This window comes from Anopheles moucheti, chromosome 3 (genome assembly GCF_943734755.1).
Source record: "Anopheles moucheti chromosome 3, idAnoMoucSN_F20_07, whole genome shotgun sequence".
Taxonomy (NCBI): Eukaryota; Metazoa; Arthropoda; class Insecta; order Diptera; family Culicidae; genus Anopheles; species Anopheles moucheti.
Genome location: NC_069141.1, coordinates 20692960 through 20714872, shown reverse-complemented (window position 1 = coordinate 20714872; position 21913 = coordinate 20692960). Strand labels below are relative to the sequence as shown.

The following is a 21913-nucleotide window of genomic DNA, read 5'->3' as shown; positions in this document are numbered from 1 at the left end:
GCTCTATTGATTACGCTAATAGACATTTAACGAGCGTGGAAGTGGTTTGTCGGTTGGAATACGGAGTTGGGGATAGTTGGTAGAAAACAGGGGGCCTTGAAAGAACTCATTTCGTAGTAGAAATTATCAGCACGAAGGAGCACATTCACCAATAAATCAGATCGTTGGTTAACAACGAGATAAAGCTGGCAAACTAAGGCGAGTCTAAACTAGCAACAGAAGAAGAATTCGGTTGGTACTGCTAATCTGGTATCCTGGAAGTATCTCGTGGCCAATCCTTGCTCAATTTGATTCTCAACCTCCCACAACTCAATGACAAGCGTCAATGATTCAACCTATCCATGAATATTGGTGTTTGGCGGTGGCCGTCTCAATCGTCTCAATGATTCAACCTATCCATGAATATTGGTGTTTGGCGGTGGCTCTTGTCTACACAATCAGATAATTAGCGTCACACACACACACACACATACACCACGTGGTACCACACGTGTAGGGGCATCACAAGTAGTAGACACCTTCTGCCAGTGCTCTAGAATCTTTATCCTCTTCTTTTGTTTGCTTCTTTCTCTCTGTCTCTCTCTCTCTCTCTCTCTCTCTCTCTCTCTCTCTCTCTCTCTCTCTCTCTCTCTCTCTCTCTCTCTCTGTCTTACGAGTGTTTGCATGTGTGGTGTGAAAGAAGGCTGCCATGAGAAGTTGCTCAATTTACACGTTAAAAATATATATACTTTGTCAATACATTGTTTGTTTGTTTTTCTTTACACAATCCGATGGCGATATGTAGAGCTAGACACTAGACATGTTTTCTTTTTTTTCTGTTTTGTTTAAATATTTTAATTATTATGATTTCCATAGCAACAAGCCATGACGTGATGAAGAATACTTCAAAAGCTGTCAAAGCGGTAAACCAATAGACATCACCGAGTGCGTTGCTCTCAATGCAAGGAAAAGTAGCCATTGCTTTGCGATTTCCGGGTGTTTGCTATTCAAGCCCAGTTCGTTTATGTGTCAACCCCCTGTTACTGTCGGTGTTCCCAGTGCCACCAGATCTCTGTATTGTGCTTCTACTTTCCATTACTTCCCGATCCTGCTTTTGAATCTCTGGACATCTCTCGGTGCCGGATGTGAGCAGCCTGGTTTTGGTACCGTTTTATACCAGCCCGCCTCCCCCAGTCTGTTGGCTGTACCGCGCAGGTTATTCCTTTACTAGGGGGTTTTGTATAAGTCTATCAGAGGCAGGATAGGAGAAGTCTCTACGTACGCTAGTAGATTGGGAGAGAGAAGGGATTGTATGTTCATCATAATCTACTGTCCTAACTTCGCTGGACTTAACACTAGTTCCGGTTCGGTTTTGGTGGCGTTCACTGACGGCGTGTGCATTTGCGCAGGGGCCGCCGTAGTGATCGTATTGGTTCCTAGCGTGATCGGCTCGTGTTGCGTGAAAGGCGGTGGCGAAAAGATGTAGTTGCTACTGCTGCTGCTGCTGTTGCTGTGATAGTGGGACGAAACTGACGGTATGAAACCGGGCAGCGGTGAGGAGGTAGCCGACGATCGGTACCCACCGACCACCGACGACGATAGGTACGACGTGGAGGGCAGTGGCGACAGTTGCCCCGGTAGCGGTGTGCTGCCGGCAAAGCTGACCGTTAGCCCACCAGTGGCGGACGTCGAGCTGGCCGCGGCCGGCAGTGTTAGCAGATTGCCCACCGTTGTGCTCGTGCCAGCGGCGACCATTTTGCCAGCCGTACTGTGCACCGCCGACCCGTTCGCGGACATCGTTGGAATGGTGAGCGAGGACGCGCCACCGGGGATGGTCGGTGGGGTTGTGGTCGTCGATTTGGTCGGCGAGCTGAGTGGCGTAGGACCGATGATCATGAGCGATGTTTCCATCAGCAGATTCGGCGGTTCGCTGGGCGCTGTGTTACTGGCACCGTATGCCGAATTCTGCAACTCTCTGGCCGGTTTCTGCTGGTGCACGGAGGTTCGCTGGCGACGCAGCTTGCTGTCCTTGCGCTGGTGGCTATTGCCGCTACTGGGCGAATAGGATTGTTCCTCTTCTTGGTCTTCACCGGTAAGATCTATCACCTGCGTGTCGGACGCTTGGGCGGCCGCTTGCCTTCGATGCGAATCCTCCTCACCGTCCGATATGCTTACGATCGCAGCCTCATTCCGTCGTGGTTCAATCTTCCTCAGCTCTAAAGGTGGTTCTGTTATGATAGACAATAAGTAACATGAAGTTAGTTAAACAATCTAAGATGATGATGAAATGTGCACATCTTTTGTACTCAAAAGCACAAGAAACATGTTAATTAGATCAAAAGGTAGTGTTATTCGAATAATTTTGTCACACACATTGCATACATTTTGGCGCTAATAGCTTCCAAAGGAAAAGATCGATGGTGCGATAAGTACTTAAATAGGTAGCAGTATCATAGTACCATAATTCTTACCTTCCAGTTTTTCCGGTTCTTTAATAATAGGAACGATCCGGTTCGATGACACCTTTTGCTCATTCTGCAGAAAGAGTGACGTAGTTGCGATCTGCCGCAGTGCCTCCACACCTTCGTAGGTTTTGGTTTTAACGATGGATTTGGGATAAATTTGAGGCTGTTTAGTCTGCGGGGAGGCAAAACAAAGCGAAAACAAAATGTTACGAAAGGTTTTTATGGCAAATCAGAACACGCGCGGAAGTGTTACCGGTATGTGAGGTCCGCGTGCTATCGATACTCGTTTACTGTCGCCTCGTAACAGGGAAGTTCTATGATCTGCGTCTATCTTGGCGTTTTTCTTATCTCGCGCTCTACGACTAGATGATATACAATGGGATGGGCATATACAAAACAGGATACGTAATATACAACAAAATAAGCCGAGTCCTGGAATGACACAATGAAAGGGAAAGGGGGAGGTTTTTTTTTGTTGAGTCGCTGAAAGCCTCCAAACACTCAATTACGCCGTACGTACCAATTAACGATGGCCCGATTAGTCTTAGTTCAACCGTTTTGAATCCTTTCTCGCCGGTACCGACGAACGCTATCACTAAACCGATTGCTATGGTACCTAAACCTACGTATAGGAAGGCATTGGCGAATGAACTGGGTCCTCTGAGTACGCCGAGCAGGTCTTCATCGTCCGAGGAGCCACCTAACGATGAGTCTTGTATCTGGCGGTGGAAGAAGTGCAATTTAAGCTAGATGATAGGTGATCTTCAACTGCTACCACTTACCCGATTCCGTTTGACCCATCGTCGATGGCAAGAGGCGGGTGTTTCCTGTACGCTGCAACGTCTTCCTCTTTCTAACCATGCTGCACGACCTTGGGCACACTGTACAGTTTACATTCGCGTACAGTGAGTTGAGAGAGTACACACAGAGAAAAAATAGTTCACATTAGTATCGGTCTACTACCGGAGCAACAGGGCACACGTAATGGTTAGGTATAGAGGTGGGAAGTTTTGAAGGAGGTAGTAAAGATACATTTCATTTTCATTTTTTTTAATACATAATCATTCGTAGCAAGTCTTAGCAGTGTCTGTATTGCAGGATACTAAGTTTTGCGCAGTAGCCTAAGTACATTTGTTTAACATGTTAGCATTTATTCGGAATATGCTTGGTTTTTATGTTACTTTCATACACCTGCAGCTGAAATATAATACACACACAAACATACAATTTGTTATTGCTTTACGATCGATTGTGGTCCGGAGTACGATCGCAAACATTGGGTTTTGATTATAGAGGTTTAATAGGAGGTATAGGATAAGTAGCTTACCTAGATACAGCAGTATAGTGGAAGATAGAGTGTGCAGAAAGAAGTTTTGTGCGCTTTGGCGTGGCCCACACACACAGAGGCGAGACAGTAATGGGGGGAGAGTGTTTCAACTTAAACAACAATATTTTTAACCGTTTTCATTGTACAAAACATGGTGTATACATGAAGAGCAAGATGGAGGACTTTCCAAGTATCGTACTATTAAGCGCTCAACTGTCCAAAACATTACCTTGGATCTCCTCTTATCTGCTCTGTACTTATACACCTTGTTTAGAAGAAAGTGAGCTACAGCTACTACTACACTAACACTAACGCTTCAAAGCATGGCAGGCGGTGAAACCGTTACACTATACAACTGACAGCTAAGTACACTACGCAAGCATTCCAGGGCACGCCTAGATGCAGAAGAAACCTACACCCGGTTGCGGTGTGCCGTTTGTGCTAACTCTCACCGCCCGTCGATCGGTCGTTTGGTCGGCTCCGTTCAGTGCCGGCGTTCAGTGTTTGTTCAGTGGTGTCCACATTCGATGGACGGTGTGGGTACAGTGTGATTGTTTACGTGTATTAAAATCCTCTGGTAGTAGTGGCTGCGTGGGCGTGTAGGAATGTTTGCAAGTAGGCCGCAGTGCAGAACGGGCAGAAGAGCAATTAATGGGTAAAGTTTTACGTATTGACGGATTTATCGTTCGCGCTTACTGCGTCTCTGGCTGGCTGTGGGTGGTGTGATTTCCCACACCATTACTTACCTCCTTGTGGCGTTATATTAATATTTCAGAACATCTCCTTTCACGCCTCTTAATTTCCGTGCATCAATAATGGGCATGTTGCAACATGAGTTGACTTTATTGGAAAGATCTCGTAAAATGGTGTCATTCTATCGTTTTTTTTGTTTTCATCACCAAATGTTCTAATTTTAATCTCCGTGTTGCTCAACTGATTATGTTATAGTTTCAAACAACAAATTTCACAATACAATCGAAATAAATGCAAATCTGCAAATAATTGGGACGAAATACTGTAAGCTTCACAAATCCCTCAATTTTAGACTCTTTCAGTACAGCTAATGGAGGCGCCTGGTAGTTGCAGAGATAACGAGATCAGTGCCAAATTCTTCAGCACTTTCAATGCTTTCCATGTGCAAGGCTGACTCCTCAGTTACTGGTAAATAAAGCCCAATGAAAGTCAGCAATATCATAGTCAAAATCTCCCGAAGCTTTAGTGTCACAAAGGAAAAAGAAGTACAACTCGGGAAGTCCTACGAATGAAGTTTTTTTGTTACGTCTCCAACTTCAATTTCAACCCGCCCAACAAAGTTCAATGTGCAATTGATTTTTTTGTCACATCACTGCCAGCACGACTGCCACTGTTGTCCACTGGTGGGAGCTGTCGAAATTGCTCTGCTTCGCATCCATAAATAACGAATGTGTTCATGCATTTTAATTACTTCCTAATCACTTTAGCTTCGCCGAAAGCCGAAAGCGTCCAACTGGAGGGTCCAATGTCTAGTGTCAACCACGTCTATACGAACGGTATGTATAGTGCTACATATGAAGCAGAAGTTGGTTACAGGAGCGTACACAGCACATCATATTCTCTCCGGAGGTTAGAAACTGGTTGGCCGGGAAACACGCGGAAGCTCATCGTGGGCTCACGAGCACGACCACGCGTTTCACGTACCGGTCAGCCCGGGTCAGCCTGGGCAAGATATGGAGATGCTGGATTACAGCTCCAGACTCTGTGCCGTAGTGGTTTTGGCTGCGTAGCCCTGGCGGGAATACGACAGCGTATCCGTGTGCAGTCGACGGGTGGTGCTACTTTGGCCCGGCGAAGGCGTACGCTAATAACCGTAATCGTTTGTAATAATGACGATAAACGTAAACGTCAGCTAAAATTATGCATATTACGCTTGCCAGCGGGAATGGGTCAGCTCGTTTGCGAATGGGCAGTCTTCGGAGTCGCCGAATTTGGTCGTCCATCGGCCGAACCGGACGACTCCGGGAATGGAATAATGGTCAGCGAGCGTGGCCACGTTAGAAAGATTCCAAACACTGGCAGGCAAATGTCATTTGTTTGTCGCTTTCGCAGCCCTACCGATGGTTGTTGGACGGGGTGTGCTTTACGGACGCGGATCCACCGAGTCGACCGGTGAACGTTGCACTACGAGTTTAGTGAAGCCTTTTAGCCGTTTTTGTTTTGCTCTTGCTTGTTGTTGTCCACCATCGTAGCAGCCTCGCATACCCATTCGGTGGGTGCGTTCGTAGGAATGGAAATGATTTTTGGGCCACGATTGCATGATTAGGAGCAGGGGCGATTACGGTGGCGCAGCTGATTACTTTTGGCTTTGACAATTGTGCAGAGCCCGGCACGGCATAATGGGAATGCTCTCGTTTGCGAATGTGGGATTTGGAGCGAAGTGAAAGAACGATAAACTACTGGGCAAGTAATTTAATGTAGATATTATGGTTTGATAATGCTAGGTTGTTGACCTGGTTCAGACGCCAGGTTCAGACGACAGTAGAAGGAAGTAGAGAGTATTTATGAAGATAGCATTATTTCATCTTCAATGATGATATTCCGTTACTATTGTGGGAGAAAACAATCAATGGGAATAAGAATTCAAGAGGTTAATTTCTAACTTTGAACCACACTATCGATGGAATAAATCTTATCATCTTCTCTTAAGCTTCTTCTTACTCTTCTTATCAGACAAAACCTCACAAATTCTCCAGTGCGACTCCATGAGATCCTGTTTCTAGGATCTTCTGTGGAAATCCCGCTGGATTGTGCATCAGATTGTGTATGCATAATTGCCTTTAACTACTGTGGGATCTAGATCGCATCCAAAAGTATTAGATCCCATCTCAAACTAGTTTTTATGTACGCATTTTGACGTTTGAAGGCTTATTAGCCGCTACATTTTCATACAACCTGGCAAGTCAAGATGAAGTTAAGATTGTTTTCCTACTGGAAGTTTCGACTATTCGATTTGCTCGACAAAGCATTAAAACAAACTACTTTTTTAGCTGCTTTCACCCAGGTAAGGTAATGTTTGCCCTATTGTATGAATTTAATCAAACGTTTCACTATCATTTGTTGCAAAAGTAATATATTTTAAGTTAAATTAGAAAATATTGTATAATGTTTTCATGAATTTTGTTCATAACATTACTCCCATATGGTCGTTTTACATAAAAACAGTTCAAAAGTTTTGAGTCGACCAAAACCTATCTTTCAGCATTAATATACATTCTAAAATAATGAAATATGAAGAAATTGTCCAATATTTCCGTAAGTTTTTGTACAATTACAATTGATTTTGCCAATTATAATTAATATCCTTTCTTCTAAGGCTAACCACTGAACTCAATGGTGCCACTCAACATGAACTTGTGGTCTGTTCTTCCGAGCTGCGTTGACCTTTTATTCACTTAAACTTCATAAATTTTCTTTACCTCCCTCTCCCCTTGTGGCCCCTCAAAAGCCACTTTCCGAACTGCGATCCGGAAACTCATCTGGTTCCTTCCTACGGCCTACAGATCCTTTCGATGAAAAAGTACATTAATTTCCCTACCCCGTTCGAAGGCGAACTTTCCTTGCGAGCCACCGAACACACAGTCGGTGTTATTGTTTCCGGTCGTTTTTCCGGCCTTCCCAAAGGCCGTTGGCGCTTGACGGTTCGCTTCAACGGGGCTCTGTGTGTGTGTGTGTTTTTTTTTTCGTTTGTTGTTGCTACCGTCCAGCTTTGGCGTGTGCCACCCGGGAGTCCACTCTAGCACCACCATAATGGAGCCGTGTCTTTTTGCAAGCTAAAGACCACCGCAACAAGTGCGGTCTCCGTGTCAGATGGCGTGCGGCCTACGGCGTACGGTTTTATGTGCTTCCCCGTGTCACACTACCCGAGGCCTAATGCAACCGGACATACACACACACCCATACACATACGTACAGAACCGGTAGTGTCCGTGCTCCCGGTGTGCAGTAAATCGTGTCGGCCCTTTTCGGATGCTACCCAGGGGGGGCAACAAGTAGCCAGTACGGGGAACGAGCCAAACCCATGCTCGTGGGCAAATAAAAACGACTCTTCCAAGATAAAACTGCCAAAGGTTTCGTTCGTGGCGGAACGATCCACCGGTCGTGCGGGGCCATGCCCTGCAACAGGGTTGTTTGCGTTCGCGAAAAAGGAGTGGCGTTCGGTCCTAAAAGGGATGGGGAGACTACGGGAACCGTTAAGGAGCTTGCGAACAGAAGTTTCGGTCAAGTCACTGACACCGGCAGCGTGGTACGATGGCGAACGATAAACGCCAAATCCATTCCACATCCTCCTCGGGTCCTCGGGGCGGGCCAATCTTGGGCCAGTTGCTTATATGCGAGCGGTGGTTTCGGTTTGTGCTTCTTCACGGTCTCACGGCAATGTGAGAAGAGGGTTTGTTCTTTACGAGAAAAATTAGGTTGTTATTGCTGCTACTCCACTTGGAATCCACGCTGCTGACCGTGCACGGATCACGGCGCTCAGGGGTGCTCGGGACACCGGAGGAAGGAATGATATATTAATTAGTTTGTGGCTGATACTCTCGAAAGCAACGTTGGTAAGTGGCCGTTTTGATAAGAATAGATTATTAGGGGAAACGATTATCTAAATCTAAGATAAACAGTACGGTGGGAAAAGTGCTACCACGCGGGTGCGGGCGGAGGATTTGTTTAATTAACACGACTTAATTAGCAGACATGTTAGAAAATGGGTTTAGACCATTTTTGAATGAGTTCCGAGTGCCCGGGAAGGTGTTATTGGACATTTGGTTGAGTTTACGTGTAACAATCATAATGTGTTTGGATCTTGGTTTGGTTTTCTTGAGAGAATATGAGAGTTTGCTTTCCTGGAATAGATTATTGGTGGTTTTTATACCTCGCTTCAAACTTCTAGTAACTTTATGCTTAGAAATTGAACATTTTCTTAAATTACTTTAAATTTAATTGACATTTTCCTACATTATTAAATTTAGTGATCAACTGTCATTATAACTGACATTATGAAACGATCGCAACGTCAGGGACAGGCAGAACGAATTGAACACGCGAAACAAGAAGGATATAAGTGAAAGTAAGGAAGAGACGAAACGTAGGCGAAGAAGAGGGATGAAAATAAGTAAAGAAAACGTAGTAGGGAAACAAAACGAACGAAAAAATAATTAATAAAATCATTTATATAAAAAATAAAATTAATAAGAAATAATAATTTAAAATAAAAAGTAATCAGTAATAAAATAATTAATAAAAAAAATTAAAAGATTATAGCGAATCTCCCAGAACAGCTCGTAATACCTTAAAAGCTTGTAATCATATAACTTACATATTTATTGATTTAGAATTATTTCGAATAAAATAGAAACCTGGCGGGACCGTGATTGAACCTGTCCAAACTGTGAACCCGGACCCAAACGATAGATCATATTGCACAACAACAACAGGAAGTGGTGGTGCATTATCGCTCACCTTACTGGAAAATTCCAGATACGGGGCACAGGTGCACGATTACAACCGCAATGCACTTCCGGTTCGGGAATTATTCGGTTGGAATTGTGTTCGCCATAGAAATCGTGCTCTTTTTTTTACAATATCCAAACAAAACACCCTTCAATGGTGGGTATCAAACATGTTTATTTCTACCATTCTACCCCGATATGTACCCAGTGGGCGATTGGAGGAAAGCGGGGTCATCTGTGTGTGTGGGGGTAGATAGTTTACATTTTATGAAGCCGGAAAACCACACCAAACGCCAACAAACGTGACGGGTGAAATGGCTCATCTACTTTCCATCCACTTCCGCATCCTTCCCCAAAGTTCCACGCCAGCATGGGGCTTATCTGCCGAAAGGCTCACACATCGACCACACGATGAAAGGCTATAAAGGGGGGAAAGAGAGAGGGACCTCGAAACGCAAAAACTAGAACCACCGGAAAAAAAAAGTACTAATGCCCAATGAAGGTTTAAACCTCGCGGTGAGAATTAAATGGGGCCTCTCGTTTTCTGTACCACCATCTGACAGCTTTCAGCCAGCGTCATGGGTGGCAAGGGCAAGGGCATAATGAAACGAAACGATAAACATTCACACGACCAAACCGTTTCCGGGTTGCCGCTAACAATGAAGGCCGTTCTGTGTTTTAGCAGTGGGCTCACCAGGGCCGATCCACATCTGGCCATGCACAAACCCGAAAGGCCCGAGGCCGTGACCGGCGCGCAATTGAAATAGAATAAATAATTGCCGGGCCCGGGCCAAATAATGTGATGATGCATTCGCTTATTTCGGCAGCTCGTTCGTCCATTTTTGCCTTCCTTACCTACCCAATGCAGGTACCACACCGTTGACGGGGGAGAGAGAGAGAGAGAGTTTTCTAATTTGTGCCTATTTGTGACTCGGTTTTGATGCAGTTTCATGCATCTACTGGTGCACCCTCCGGGGATATTGCGGAAATAAATGGATGATGTTTGTTTTTAATTCCTTTTGTTTGGCTTTTTTGATGTTGTCGATATTTGTGGGTTTTGCTTCCATAGGGGGTGAGATGGCATTGTATTGAAATTTCATTGGATTTTGCCACACTGTGATTGTCATTTGCTGTTTGGATGACCGTTTCGTCGCACTGGGGCATGGTTGACGCGATAAATGTGATTTGTTGCGGATGATTTGCCTGTGCCAGCTAGAATCGCTGTTGCGGGTAGAATCGAAACGGTTGGTGTAAATGGTAGGTGAGTAATAAATCAGAAATATCATTAAACGAGGCCAGATTGCTCTGGGTGCAATCTGTGACTTGTGAAGCGATGAGGGGAAAGTGATTGGAATTCTCAGTGGATAAAAACCATTTTTTTCCATTGACTCATGTATTTTATCGTACATAAAGATTTACAGGAAAATTAAGTGTATAATAATCACCATTGAAAAATGCTTTCAAATTGGTACCCATGATTCTAAGAGATTTGCATACCGAGTAAGATGGAATCAGTGAGTAAAATATGGTTAATGCATGCATCAGTACGAATCATCACAAAGAGTTGCTATAACTCATTTGTGATATAAGTTTCTCATAGAGCTGTTGCCATTTTCGTTGTCTTTTGACTTGATCCCTTATCTAACCTGGTATGAATGCGTTGGTTTCGTTAAGCAACTCATTCATGAATGAGTTGTTTGACTCACAAGGTATGGCTCTTCCACTCACCCATGCTCGTGAGAGAGTTCACTCACTATGAGTGAGTTGATATTCATCGCAAATAGTTGTAACTCTTGCGTGAAACCTCCTCTTCAAGGATTCAGTTTAAGAGTAAAATATTCAACGTAACTCACCCACGCGGAATTAATTCGTCTGAGGGAGTTTTTGTCCTTAACATTATTAATTTCTATAAACATTTTGAGATTCAGCTATTCTTTATTATTAGGGTTATAGCAGTAGTTTACATGCGATAAGGATGGCTCGACCCAATGTCTAAATAAGTTGAGCTGGTGTTCTCTCTCGTCAGTGTCAGTGTCATAATTTAAGGATTTATTTTATAGCTTTTTCAGAGCATGCTCATTGCATCTATTACTAAAAACATGGAAAAGTATTTTTTTCAAAGCATACAAAATTGTTTAAACTTGTCAAAACTGAAACAAATTTGTAAGATCGTTAAGGTCCCCAAAAGGCCTTTAAAACAACAACCAATCACTTGACAGTGCAAGTGCAAAAACCCGACCAAAGTGCTCTCTATTTGTCACAGCCAATCTGAATCGATTGAAATGGATGACGATTTGTATCCTCATCGGTATTGCGTCCAATTGAATGGCTTGTATCAATTATCGCAAACCCCTACCGGGCGGGTGCACCAAAGCACCGGCTTGTCCAACACACACACACAACTTATTTGACTTTCCCCAGGAGATGGCAGATAAAACGTCTCGCAGTGCCACCCTGTGCCAGCCGGCCGAGAAACACATTTCATCCGGACACTTCGGGGTCCGGAAAGACACCGGCAGATAAGCCGGTTCGACAGTGCTATAAATCAATCAATCACTTCGAACGCACGGGCTCGGTGGTGGGTACCGTTTGTCGCTCGGCAGCCAAGTGGCAGTAATCCTAATCGATTTACGCAATTACGTACGCGCGGGGAGTGGATGTAGGGGTGTAAGTAGGATGTTCTGCCATCCGTAACCGCATCGATGGTTGGCCGGTGTGGGGATCGAAAATGGGATCCGTGACCGCGATAAAAATAAGCACAGATCAGATCAGCAGCTACCATCGGGGAAATGTCGTTTGGGAATTTCGGTTGTAGACGAAAGACACACCCACCCGGTGGCAGTCATCGTAAGCTCTGTTACGAGCCAGTGTTAGCAATCGAGCATCCACTGGTGGGAAGATGAGTGAAAATCACCGTGGTGTCGTCAAAGTCTCATAAAACTACACGACTGGTGCAGTGGACGGAACGGAACCGCCACTTACTTGCACTGCCTCACGAGGGACACATTAAAGTTTGTGAAGTGATTTTGGGCCACTGGTTCTGTTCGTGTTTCCACTGTGTACCGTAGTAATTCGTTATGAACGGTAGCGTTAGCGTTATGCGTTACGTGAGTATGGGAAGGTTCTATCGCTGGTATGAACGCGACAGGAAGCAACACCGGTGTTGTTGTTTTTTCACATTTTGTGTCACTACGAAACGATAAAGATACCATTTTCTTAACTTATCTCCTTTTGCAACGATGGTGGAGTCGTTGTCGTAAAAACTCGCACAGTTCGCTTGGTTGCTGCCGTTCCTATCCTTGAAAGAGTTTCGCTTCGCGTGGCGTAGCACGGCAGAACATACGGTCGCAAGCTTTTCTTGCAACATAATGCGCTTCTGACATGGGTGGGAAAATTCTACACTCGCCAAAAAAAAAAACCCCATCGGTATCGCATTTCCTACGTGTACGTGTACACAAACGCGCGCGCCGTTGTTCGTTCGATGTTTTTGTGGGGTCATAACATTAAAGGAAACATGACATCAAACTGCCGTCTGGTGGGACGCTCCCGCAAAAACGGAGCCACACTGTGGATGGGTGAGAAGCATAGTATGTTGTACTGCTGCCTCCTTCCCAAACCCCACATTCCCCCCAGGGACTGGGAAAAGCCGACCGTTTTCATTGCGGCACGACTTGTAACGGAACCGATGCCATCGCTCGGCTGTCAATGAAACGTAATCGAGAAATAATGTGGCTTTTTGCATTCCGGCGGTTGCTGTTCAGCGGCTGCAAAGGCGCAGGGAAGCGCGTTTTGTGCAGTGCAGCGAAAGAAAACATAAATGTATCACACGCCGCGGAAGCGCTTCCGTGCGCTTCCGTTACGGTTTGTTGATCGGTAATGTTTTAATACGAGCGAGCGCTTCTTGCGGCTGGTTTGCCATCAGGACCGGTTATCGAGGTTGAACCAGGCGAAGAAGGTTATCTTCGAAAATTATAGACTCTTGCTAGGAAAATTAGCGAATGCTAATGGCTGGTTGGAGTAGTCGGACGGATAGCCGAGTACCGAACATGAGTTCTTTTTATGTTTCCTGACATTACCGGTGAATAATGTAACGCGGATTTAACTGCAAGATGTTTCGCTTCGCTCGTTAGTGTGTTTATTTATTCTTAGGGTTATTGGGAGACGATTTATATTTGCTGTTCATTTAAAGGTTTTGAATTTCATTTCTTGTGGCATTGTCTTTGTTTCAATATTTGCATTGTTAAAACATTATTGTATGTGATTAAAAATGTTAAAAAATGGATCAAAAAGCGAATTTGATCCGTTCCACTTCGAAATAATGCCCATTCATTCGTTTCATAAAAAAATGCCAATTTATGGAAAATTTCTCAAAAAGCACTGTTTTAATTAACAAGCACGAATAATTCTCAATAATTCGAAGTAAGCAATTGTCAGCAATTTCAATATTGAACTCAAGTGAGATACAGCATTTCAGGGATTTATTACTTAGAGTTAGCTGACATTAGCGTACCACATTGTAAAGAGCATGAGATAGCAACATCCGATGCATTCAACACCTTCAGAATGCCCTCAGTTGATTTGTTTTATCTTCACTACTTGGTTTTAGTAACTCTACACGACTATCGAGAGAACTTGATTGCGGAATAGTGTTAAATATGCTGAGTTAGAAGCTCACTGATACAATTGATTTCAATTCTCTATACTAAAGGATTGGTCAACATTATATTGGTTCATGCATTGGTTTGGTTTTCAAATGGCATTTTAAATCATTTTTATCACTCTACAGTTTCTTCAACATTTTAACTGTAGCACCCTCATTTGGATCCAAACGCTCTGGCTCTTTCAAAAATCCTTTATTTTTGTAGCACTTTTATAGATTTGCTCACTATGTGAATGTTTCGTTAAAAGAGACTGTAAATAATGCTCTTGCAGTAAGAATAAATGGCACTAAATGAATTATAAACTACAAACCCAAATTGCGATCCCCATGTGCACAGCGCTAACGCGATAAAATGAAACAAGTAAATAATAGCGTTCCATATCGACCAATTGCTCCACGGCAGCCTTCCCATCTCCAGCAAAGTTAGTGTACGGAATTGATTACAACGCAGTTTTCCCACGCTTCCGCAGCAGGGTCCTGCATTACAACAGGGTCAAAATGGTGAAAAGTTTCGCGCCGTGATGTGCGGGCCCACTGGATGATTTACGTATCGCAATTTTGAATTGTCAGTTAAATTACCGCACCGGTCATCGAAGCGTGCCGAGAATATATTACTGCACAGCATTCGCACTTTGGCTGTGCTTGCTGCGTTTGCAAAAAGTTAAATTTCGCCCAGCCGATGTAAACGGCATGCAATTTCTGCGAAACGGTTTCCGTCATATTTGTACACCGTGTGTACGGGCTGGGTCTGTGCTTTGACAGCAGTTCAGATGCAAACTGCAAAACATGTTTGTGTACTGGTTCCTGGGTGAGCTGGGGCAGGGCTATACGGCTAGCGAGGGTAGAGGTACAAAATTTGATTGATGTATCAATTTCAATTAATTCCCAGGAAGTTACCACCAACGCGTTTTCTGAAGAATGTTTTCACGTGCTAGCGGGCGAGATATTGTTGTACCGAGAATTGGAACTAACTAACAACGGTTTCTATTGCAGTGCCCCCGTTCCCTTGATAAGAACCGCGCCCTGCATGGTCAGTTGCTCTCGTTACTACTTATTGATTGCGTTCGCCAAACTCGTGCCGCATTTAATCGTTCACAATCGTTACGTTACGACCGTTGCGTTGGGGGACAGTGAGCTACATGATGAAGCGCGACTTACTCGTTCTGTTGATTTTAGTAACCATTTTTGCGGTACATGAGTGCATCACAGTGCTGTTGCCGGTAAGGTTCATCATTTGTTTGCGGTAGATTTTGAATGGTAATTAGCTTTTCTATCATTTCAAACAGCGCCCAAACTATTGTCCACAAGGGAAAAGACGTGATCATCGTGGCATATGCCGGACCATCTACGATTGGCACGATACGGACGCAATCAGTGCGTAATCAGTGCGATGATTATTCCGTGGTGAAGTGTTGCCTATTCTTCGTAGCGTGATTAATCAACCAGTGAAGTATTGAAGACAAATTAAAGTAATAAGTTAGTGTTACATGAATAGCAATGCTGTACGAAAACCAGCACAAGCGGTGGATACTTTAAACATTATGGTTAAATAGCACAAGGTTAAATAAAATGTTAATGTGCAGTGGAAGTGGCAAGATCGTTTTAACCATGGACTTTAACTGTTAGGAATAAAATGTTCCTATTTTGTGATAGTGTTTGTTTAATATTATTATTTAAAGTTTATTCTTTACATCATTGATGTTTTAGTTATGTAAAATTATGAACTTTTAGTTCAGTTTCATTACTAATTGAATATTATTGTTCAGCGAACTGTGCATGATGAATTAGTGTGACGTTTTTATAAGCGCAAACAAACGGAACAATGAAAAATCACAAATAATGCACAACGCGAAATGAAAAATGTTCGGTACGAAGTTCTTCTCACCCCAAACATCGATCATGGATTTAAGGCAGAATATGTTTCGTGTAAAGCGCAAGCTATCCCTTTTTGTCCCATCGCTCGAGTCGCTAAGCCTTTTTCTTGTTGCTGACCTTGAAACTTACTACATTTTTTATTTCTATGCACACAACTGCCTAAAGTGAATAAAAAGGAAAATGAAACCGACTCCCCAAAAACAAACAATGTTGCCATTCTGTGCGGCTCCCGATTTGGGCTTATGAATTTCCTCGCCGAGCCGATATTTTTTTAACCTTCTCGCAGTGAATGTCCGACCGGCTAGCGTTTCCCTCATTGCCGTTGGCCCAGTCTTCCGTCGGGGTGCCGATCACCGGGCCGCTCCTTCCTTGACTTTTCGAAAAGCCAAAAGGAAATTGGAACACGAACTGACCAGTCATCTGAATGACAGGCCGAAGACGGACGCAATGTTTTGTTTGCGGATCACATTTTTCCCTCTTCCTTCTCCCTCTTGCTGCTCACCGTTGTCCGGTCCGGTTGTCGTACTCGGCGTGTAGGACTCGACACGTCGTCGATAAATTAGGCACCGAGCGCGGTGTGTGTGTGCGATAGGTTCCGATGACGACCACCGGCCACACAAACAAATCTCTTTCGATGTTTGCCTGTTAGTTCATTTGTATTTGCCGGGGAAGTCAGATCGGATAAGAGAGAGAGAGAGAAAAAAAAATCCGCTGTATATCAGCATAAAAGCCACTAGTCCTGCAAGTCACGGAGGATCATTGGAAGATTGCGCCAAAGGCCACAGCAATCGGTGTTTTGTACAGGGAAGTTTCCCTGTTTTTTTCTTTGCGTTTTGTTTTGCAGCCAACTACCTCCAACACGCCGGGATAGCGTGGAAACGCACTAGAGCTACAACGGTGCACAGTTGACCAAGTCGAACAGTTTGTCTATTTCATTTATGAATAATTTATCTTGTTTGTTTTTCGCTGCATCCGGCTGATAGTGGTGGTGGTTTTTTATTTCAATTTCTGTTTCGTGCTTCAGTTTTTGCGCTCTTTCGATAAGTCGTTCTGGTACGGCAAATGGCATTGTGCACGTCACTGAGCTAGCAACCGTGGTTGGAACTGCCGGCGAGTGCCTGCCATGTGGGATACGCAGCCGGAGATCACTAACTTTCCCAAACAGAATGTAATGCAACTACCGACCGATGATTGAATTAGTACGGCTTCAAAAATACAATGGAAACATTCCGACATGCGAAACAATTTCGTTACAAATTGTGAGCTTAAAATATGAAAAAAAATTCTTATAGTAAATCATCACTAATTAGTTAACTAATTCATTTCAATTAGGATGAAAATTGGATATTTTTAAGAATAAATATTGGATATTTTTTAAATGTGTCTGCAATACGTCACCAACACACACAATATGGGCTTTCAAGTGCGCCTAAAAGTATGCAATAGGCATACAAGTAACTACTAAGTAACTGTTTCGTTTGCGCCCGCATTACCTATTCTTAGATTTCAAACTTGCACCAGTTTTAAAGCAGCGATTAAGACACTTAATGTATTATTAAAAACGAATAAGAAATTATCAGACTAGCTACAACAAAACGCATTTACAAACTATTCAAACTGAAGATTTCTTTTTAAGTAACTCTGTAAAACATACTTAATCGAATATTTTTTGTTTTGTAATGGTTGAAATATTCTATTGCAATTATTCTATATTCATTCTTCGAGTGTGAGCTGTCAAACAAACATTCGTCCAATATAGACTCGCCGAAATAATCTCTTGTAATTAATGGTGGAATAAACACATTTTGCACTTCCTACCATAAACACTTAAGAACTAATTGTTGGACCACTGCAACTGGCAGTTTCGTGCAGGCAAAACCCGGATGCACCAAATGTCCAAAGGAGGCTAAGCGTGGACATTAATCCCAACTCTGCTTCACAGGCACAGACGATAACGTCACCAATCTGGTCGGCAGATTGCGTAACTAGATAGAACGATAGAAACCGCACAGGAACTAGCACTTCGTACGAGCTGAGTTCACGCACTTTGGTTTACCTTAACTCGTTGCTCCGTGCGAAAGAAGTTAAGGAACGCTTGGGATGCCGGCGGTAGTACCATTCACGTTGAATTTGCCGTACCGGAGGAAGCTTTGTTAGAGTACACTGCACAGGTAGACTACCGCACAGTTCATAGACCACACGACACCAAGAAACGGACACGGGTATCAGGCTCGTGATGAAGCGATAGCTTTATGTCTCGTCGATACTCAAACCCGGACTGACCGCTTGGCGTCTTGATACGAACGAGAAATTGGTCCGCACAGGACGAGACGAGTGCTCGTACTCGATTATCGATGGCAGCCCGTTGGCCGACAACACAAGGCTTCGACGAATTATCAGCCAACGGCGTACGGTAAGGATGCAGGCCAGGTGAATGAGAGGAAGTACAAGTCGAACAAAGTCCGGTTTTGTCGGGAATAGGGCCATTGTTTCAGATCCTAATAGTCGAACCGAGGCGGCTGATGATGGTCAAAGTGGGCAGGGATAATCTAGGACAAAGCCAAAACGATGTTTGTTGCGTCATCGGGCCACCGAGGTGGAAGGCCCGTACATGAAGAGCGACCGTCAGAACCGGGGACATGTTGGGCAGCTTATCGTATCGTTCGCTTCCACAAGTTCGGTGCCGGATTCAAATCATTTCCCGCCCTTCATATTCTTCCCCAAAACCCTTGCCACCCTGGGGAAGAATCCGGCCATAGAAAATCGATTGTAATGAGTTTTAAAGTTTCAATAATTAATCGTATTTGCAACGCTCTCGGTGGTAGACGATTTTCCATCTCAAGGTTTTTGGGGCATGGTGCGCCATCCAAGCCCAATCAGTTTGTGTCGATATGGCGGGCGTTGGTTGATTTGAGCTCGTTATGGGTCGGTTTTGAAGGTTGATTTGCTGCACCGGCACCGGCATCTGGGGGCTTCGGGAAAGTTCGGGCTCATCGGGTTCCCTCCCAAACCCCCCCCCCCCTCCCCCCCCTCCACCCCATCCAAACGAAACAATGTTGGGGCACGTGGACATGATGCTAAATTTATAACTCCACCGAGAGTTACCACAATCGTTTGAATGTGTAACGGGCCTAAGCCATATCAACGCGTGTATAAATAGCAGATTAAAAAGTTTTCCAATTATCCATCGATTTTGTGGATCGGTTGAGGAAAGCTCTAAGATGGGACGGTTGTCAGAATGAATGTCGGATTGGTATCTTTTTGGCTTGAGTCGATAAGGTCGATAGAAGTAGTTTAGGTAGTGGTAGTTTTAAAAATAGAGCTTAAAAACTGGAATACATCTTCATTAAAAGGATTCCATTTGGTACAAAGCAAAGCTTCTAATGATGCAAAATAACTTGGCTAGATTGAGCTTGGCCTTCATATATGCTTATACGTAAAAGTTGCAAGTCAATAAAGTATTAGTCGAATCATTTGTAGGTATAATAATCCAATTCCCAATCCGTATAAAATGATGGTTCTTTTTAGCTTCACCTTTAAGCTCATTTGCATCATAACAAGCAATCATTTGGGGTTATTTTCACAACGATCCACGAAATCGCACTGAGCCCGTTTTCGCGCATGTTAAAATCTGATCCAATAAATTCATCCTATTTGGTGTAATTTTGCAACACAGTGTACAGTACACATGGCCGGGCTGAAAGCTCTCTTTCCCACGCGGCTTCACTAGTATCACGTCGAAAGCCAACGCCGGCCAGCCACGATGGTAAACTTTGGCGCTGCAGTAAAACTGACCTCAATTCGTCAATTTGTCAGCATGGTTTCGTGCGGTAAAGGCCATCCAGTACCGCCACCACATAGGCCATAATTTTCTCCCATTTCCGGTATTCCTTTCGCCAGTCGTCGTCGGGCCATGGCGTGGCGGCGGTGCATGGGTGCACCCTCAAAAAAAAAAAAAAACTCCCCGAGCTTTGTGGAAATGCCACCACGGCACGGGCGAAAAGTTTCGACCCTTCCATCGAGATAACGCCCGGTCTTCGGCCTGGTCTTTGGCCATTTGCATAACAATTGCCCCCCTCAGCAATAACGGAGTTGCCGGTGCAGGCGGGAAGCCGCCCAGTTTTGAGATCTGGGCGACGAAGGAATATTCGCTCACGGTACGTGTCCTGTAACCGTGTACTTCCGGCTTGTGCAGCACAGCAAGAGTTAAAAGCATGAAGCATGCTGCTCTCATGCAACTCTCTGACCCATGACGTGGGGCAAATGATCGTAAAGACAGGAAACAATACCACGGGAATGCTTTGATGACGTTCGGGTGGCATCGACCAAAGCTCACCTCACTGAGCGTTGGTCAAGGACAACACTCACACACACACACTCGCAACCCCACACAAGGGCGAGTGGAAAAGTGCCAGAGTGTGAAGCGTTCGTGACTTTCCGCTTCACTTTCGGTGTGTTATGCGCGCCTCTGTGTCGAAGTTCGGTCACGCAATGTGGCGCCTCCATCATGGTTGCCACACCTTCTGCCAGATCACGGCTGTCGGTATAAGCCGAACGTTTAGAGTAATGCGCGAGGTCAACGCTGCACAAGTTGTTGTTTACTTCGTCAGACTGGATGGTTTCAACCCCTGCCGCGTATCATACGCCACAGTGACCTTCACTTGCGGTTTGCGAATCGGTGGCGGATGCAGACCAACTGCTGCGTGCCATTGTCTTCCGACGAGGATCAGCGTGAATCCACCAGCAGTGGATCGGAACAAACGAACAGCAGGGCGTATGGTAAAAACCTTCCGCTCTTGCGCTACCAACTCGTTACCGCGTACAGCGTAACAGTTGGAAGAAAAAAGGATGCCGGACCCACTCACTGTCCGGGCGCCTAATGGCGGTCGTAAAAACGCTACTATACGTGTGGAGAAATTAATTGGCATTATTAGTACGCGTAAGTGGACATTTCCCTTTTTTTCTGCGGGTGCGCTTTTGTGATTGTTGTGCCGTGGGTTGGATTTGAAAATGCAACACGCCAAAAAAAAAAAAAACAAACAAACAAACGGCACAACGGGGCACACCATTTCCAGGCCTACTGCTGTGCGTTTGGTGCGGGTTGATGGGCAATAGAATGTCGAAACGAGTTAATTGTGGTAGTTGCTGGAAGTTGGAAAAATTTCACGTACGTACGAGCGTGATTGCGTTGCCCGGCTGCGGTCCTGTGTTCTCTCCCGATGGTAGGGAATTGTTGTGATTTTTCAAGCCATAAATACCCACCGCCGCGTGGCTGGCTGGCGTGGTGGATTGAGTGAACCACTGAATAATTGTACGGTACACTTTCAAATGTAATAAAGACGTTATTTAGCATTGTTCCTGTGTGTGTGGAATTTGGATATGTAGATTTTATTTAGAGGATCATTACGAAGAAAGATGAATTGCAAATGGGATGCATTCTTTATGTTGCCCTCGTGTAGTCCACTGAGCTCGACATACTTCTGGAAAAGTAAATTAAACTCCAATTAAAGGTAAATGTATGCAATACATTTGGCACTCTCCGTGGAGGATGTCGCAATGGATGTATTTAAAAGATACCTCTATACTAGAAGTTGTTGAGAAGAAGAGTATTTTTGTTAATGTTATTTACAACTATTTAACATGTTCTATTGTACATGTTCTATTTAACATGCTGTTGTTGTAGGACATTCTGAAATCGGTCGAATTATAATTGATGGCATAAAGCGTATTAGTTTCCATTTCGACAGACTGACTGACGTTGCTAAGAGCCTAAATGTATGCAATATTGTATAGAGAATTCTAGCGTTGGGTGAACATGATTCAGATGATGGAATCTGAATCACTATTCCACCAATCTGCAAATGTCTGTGAGTCTTAAAAAATCATGAATCCTCAAAGAAATGATTCCCCAGAAAAATTGATTATTCCTCAAAGCTGAATGCATCCTTAACGATTCAAGAATCTCTCCGAATACATGGGATGTTGGACTTATCGTAAATCTTTTTTCTGCTAAGAGTCTTCTCAAGAAGCACTCAAAGATTGATTAATCCTAAAAGTTTAATGCATTCCCATAGATCGCAACAATCGTTTCAAAGACACGGAATTTTGGACTTATTTTTTGGACTTT

The 21913-nt window shown here is 44.1% G+C and overlaps 1 protein-coding gene across 1 annotated transcript in view; it reads right to left on the bottom strand.

The window, feature by feature from the left end:
• Nucleotides 1–393: 393 nt before the first annotated feature.
• LOC128301667 (uncharacterized) overlaps nucleotides 394–21913 on the bottom strand; it is a 63079-nt gene continuing 41559 nt past the window's right edge. The window contains exons 2-6 of the mRNA XM_053038255.1: nucleotides 3227–3325; nucleotides 2965–3163; nucleotides 2698–2876; nucleotides 2451–2616; nucleotides 394–2207 (exon numbers count right to left, since the gene is read on the bottom strand). Of these exons, the coding sequence (XP_052894215.1) occupies nucleotides 1306–2207; nucleotides 2451–2616; nucleotides 2698–2876; nucleotides 2965–3163; nucleotides 3227–3325 (1545 nt within the window). The 3' untranslated portion in view covers nucleotides 394–1305. The remainder of the gene's footprint in view (nucleotides 2208–2450; nucleotides 2617–2697; nucleotides 2877–2964; nucleotides 3164–3226; nucleotides 3326–21913) is intronic.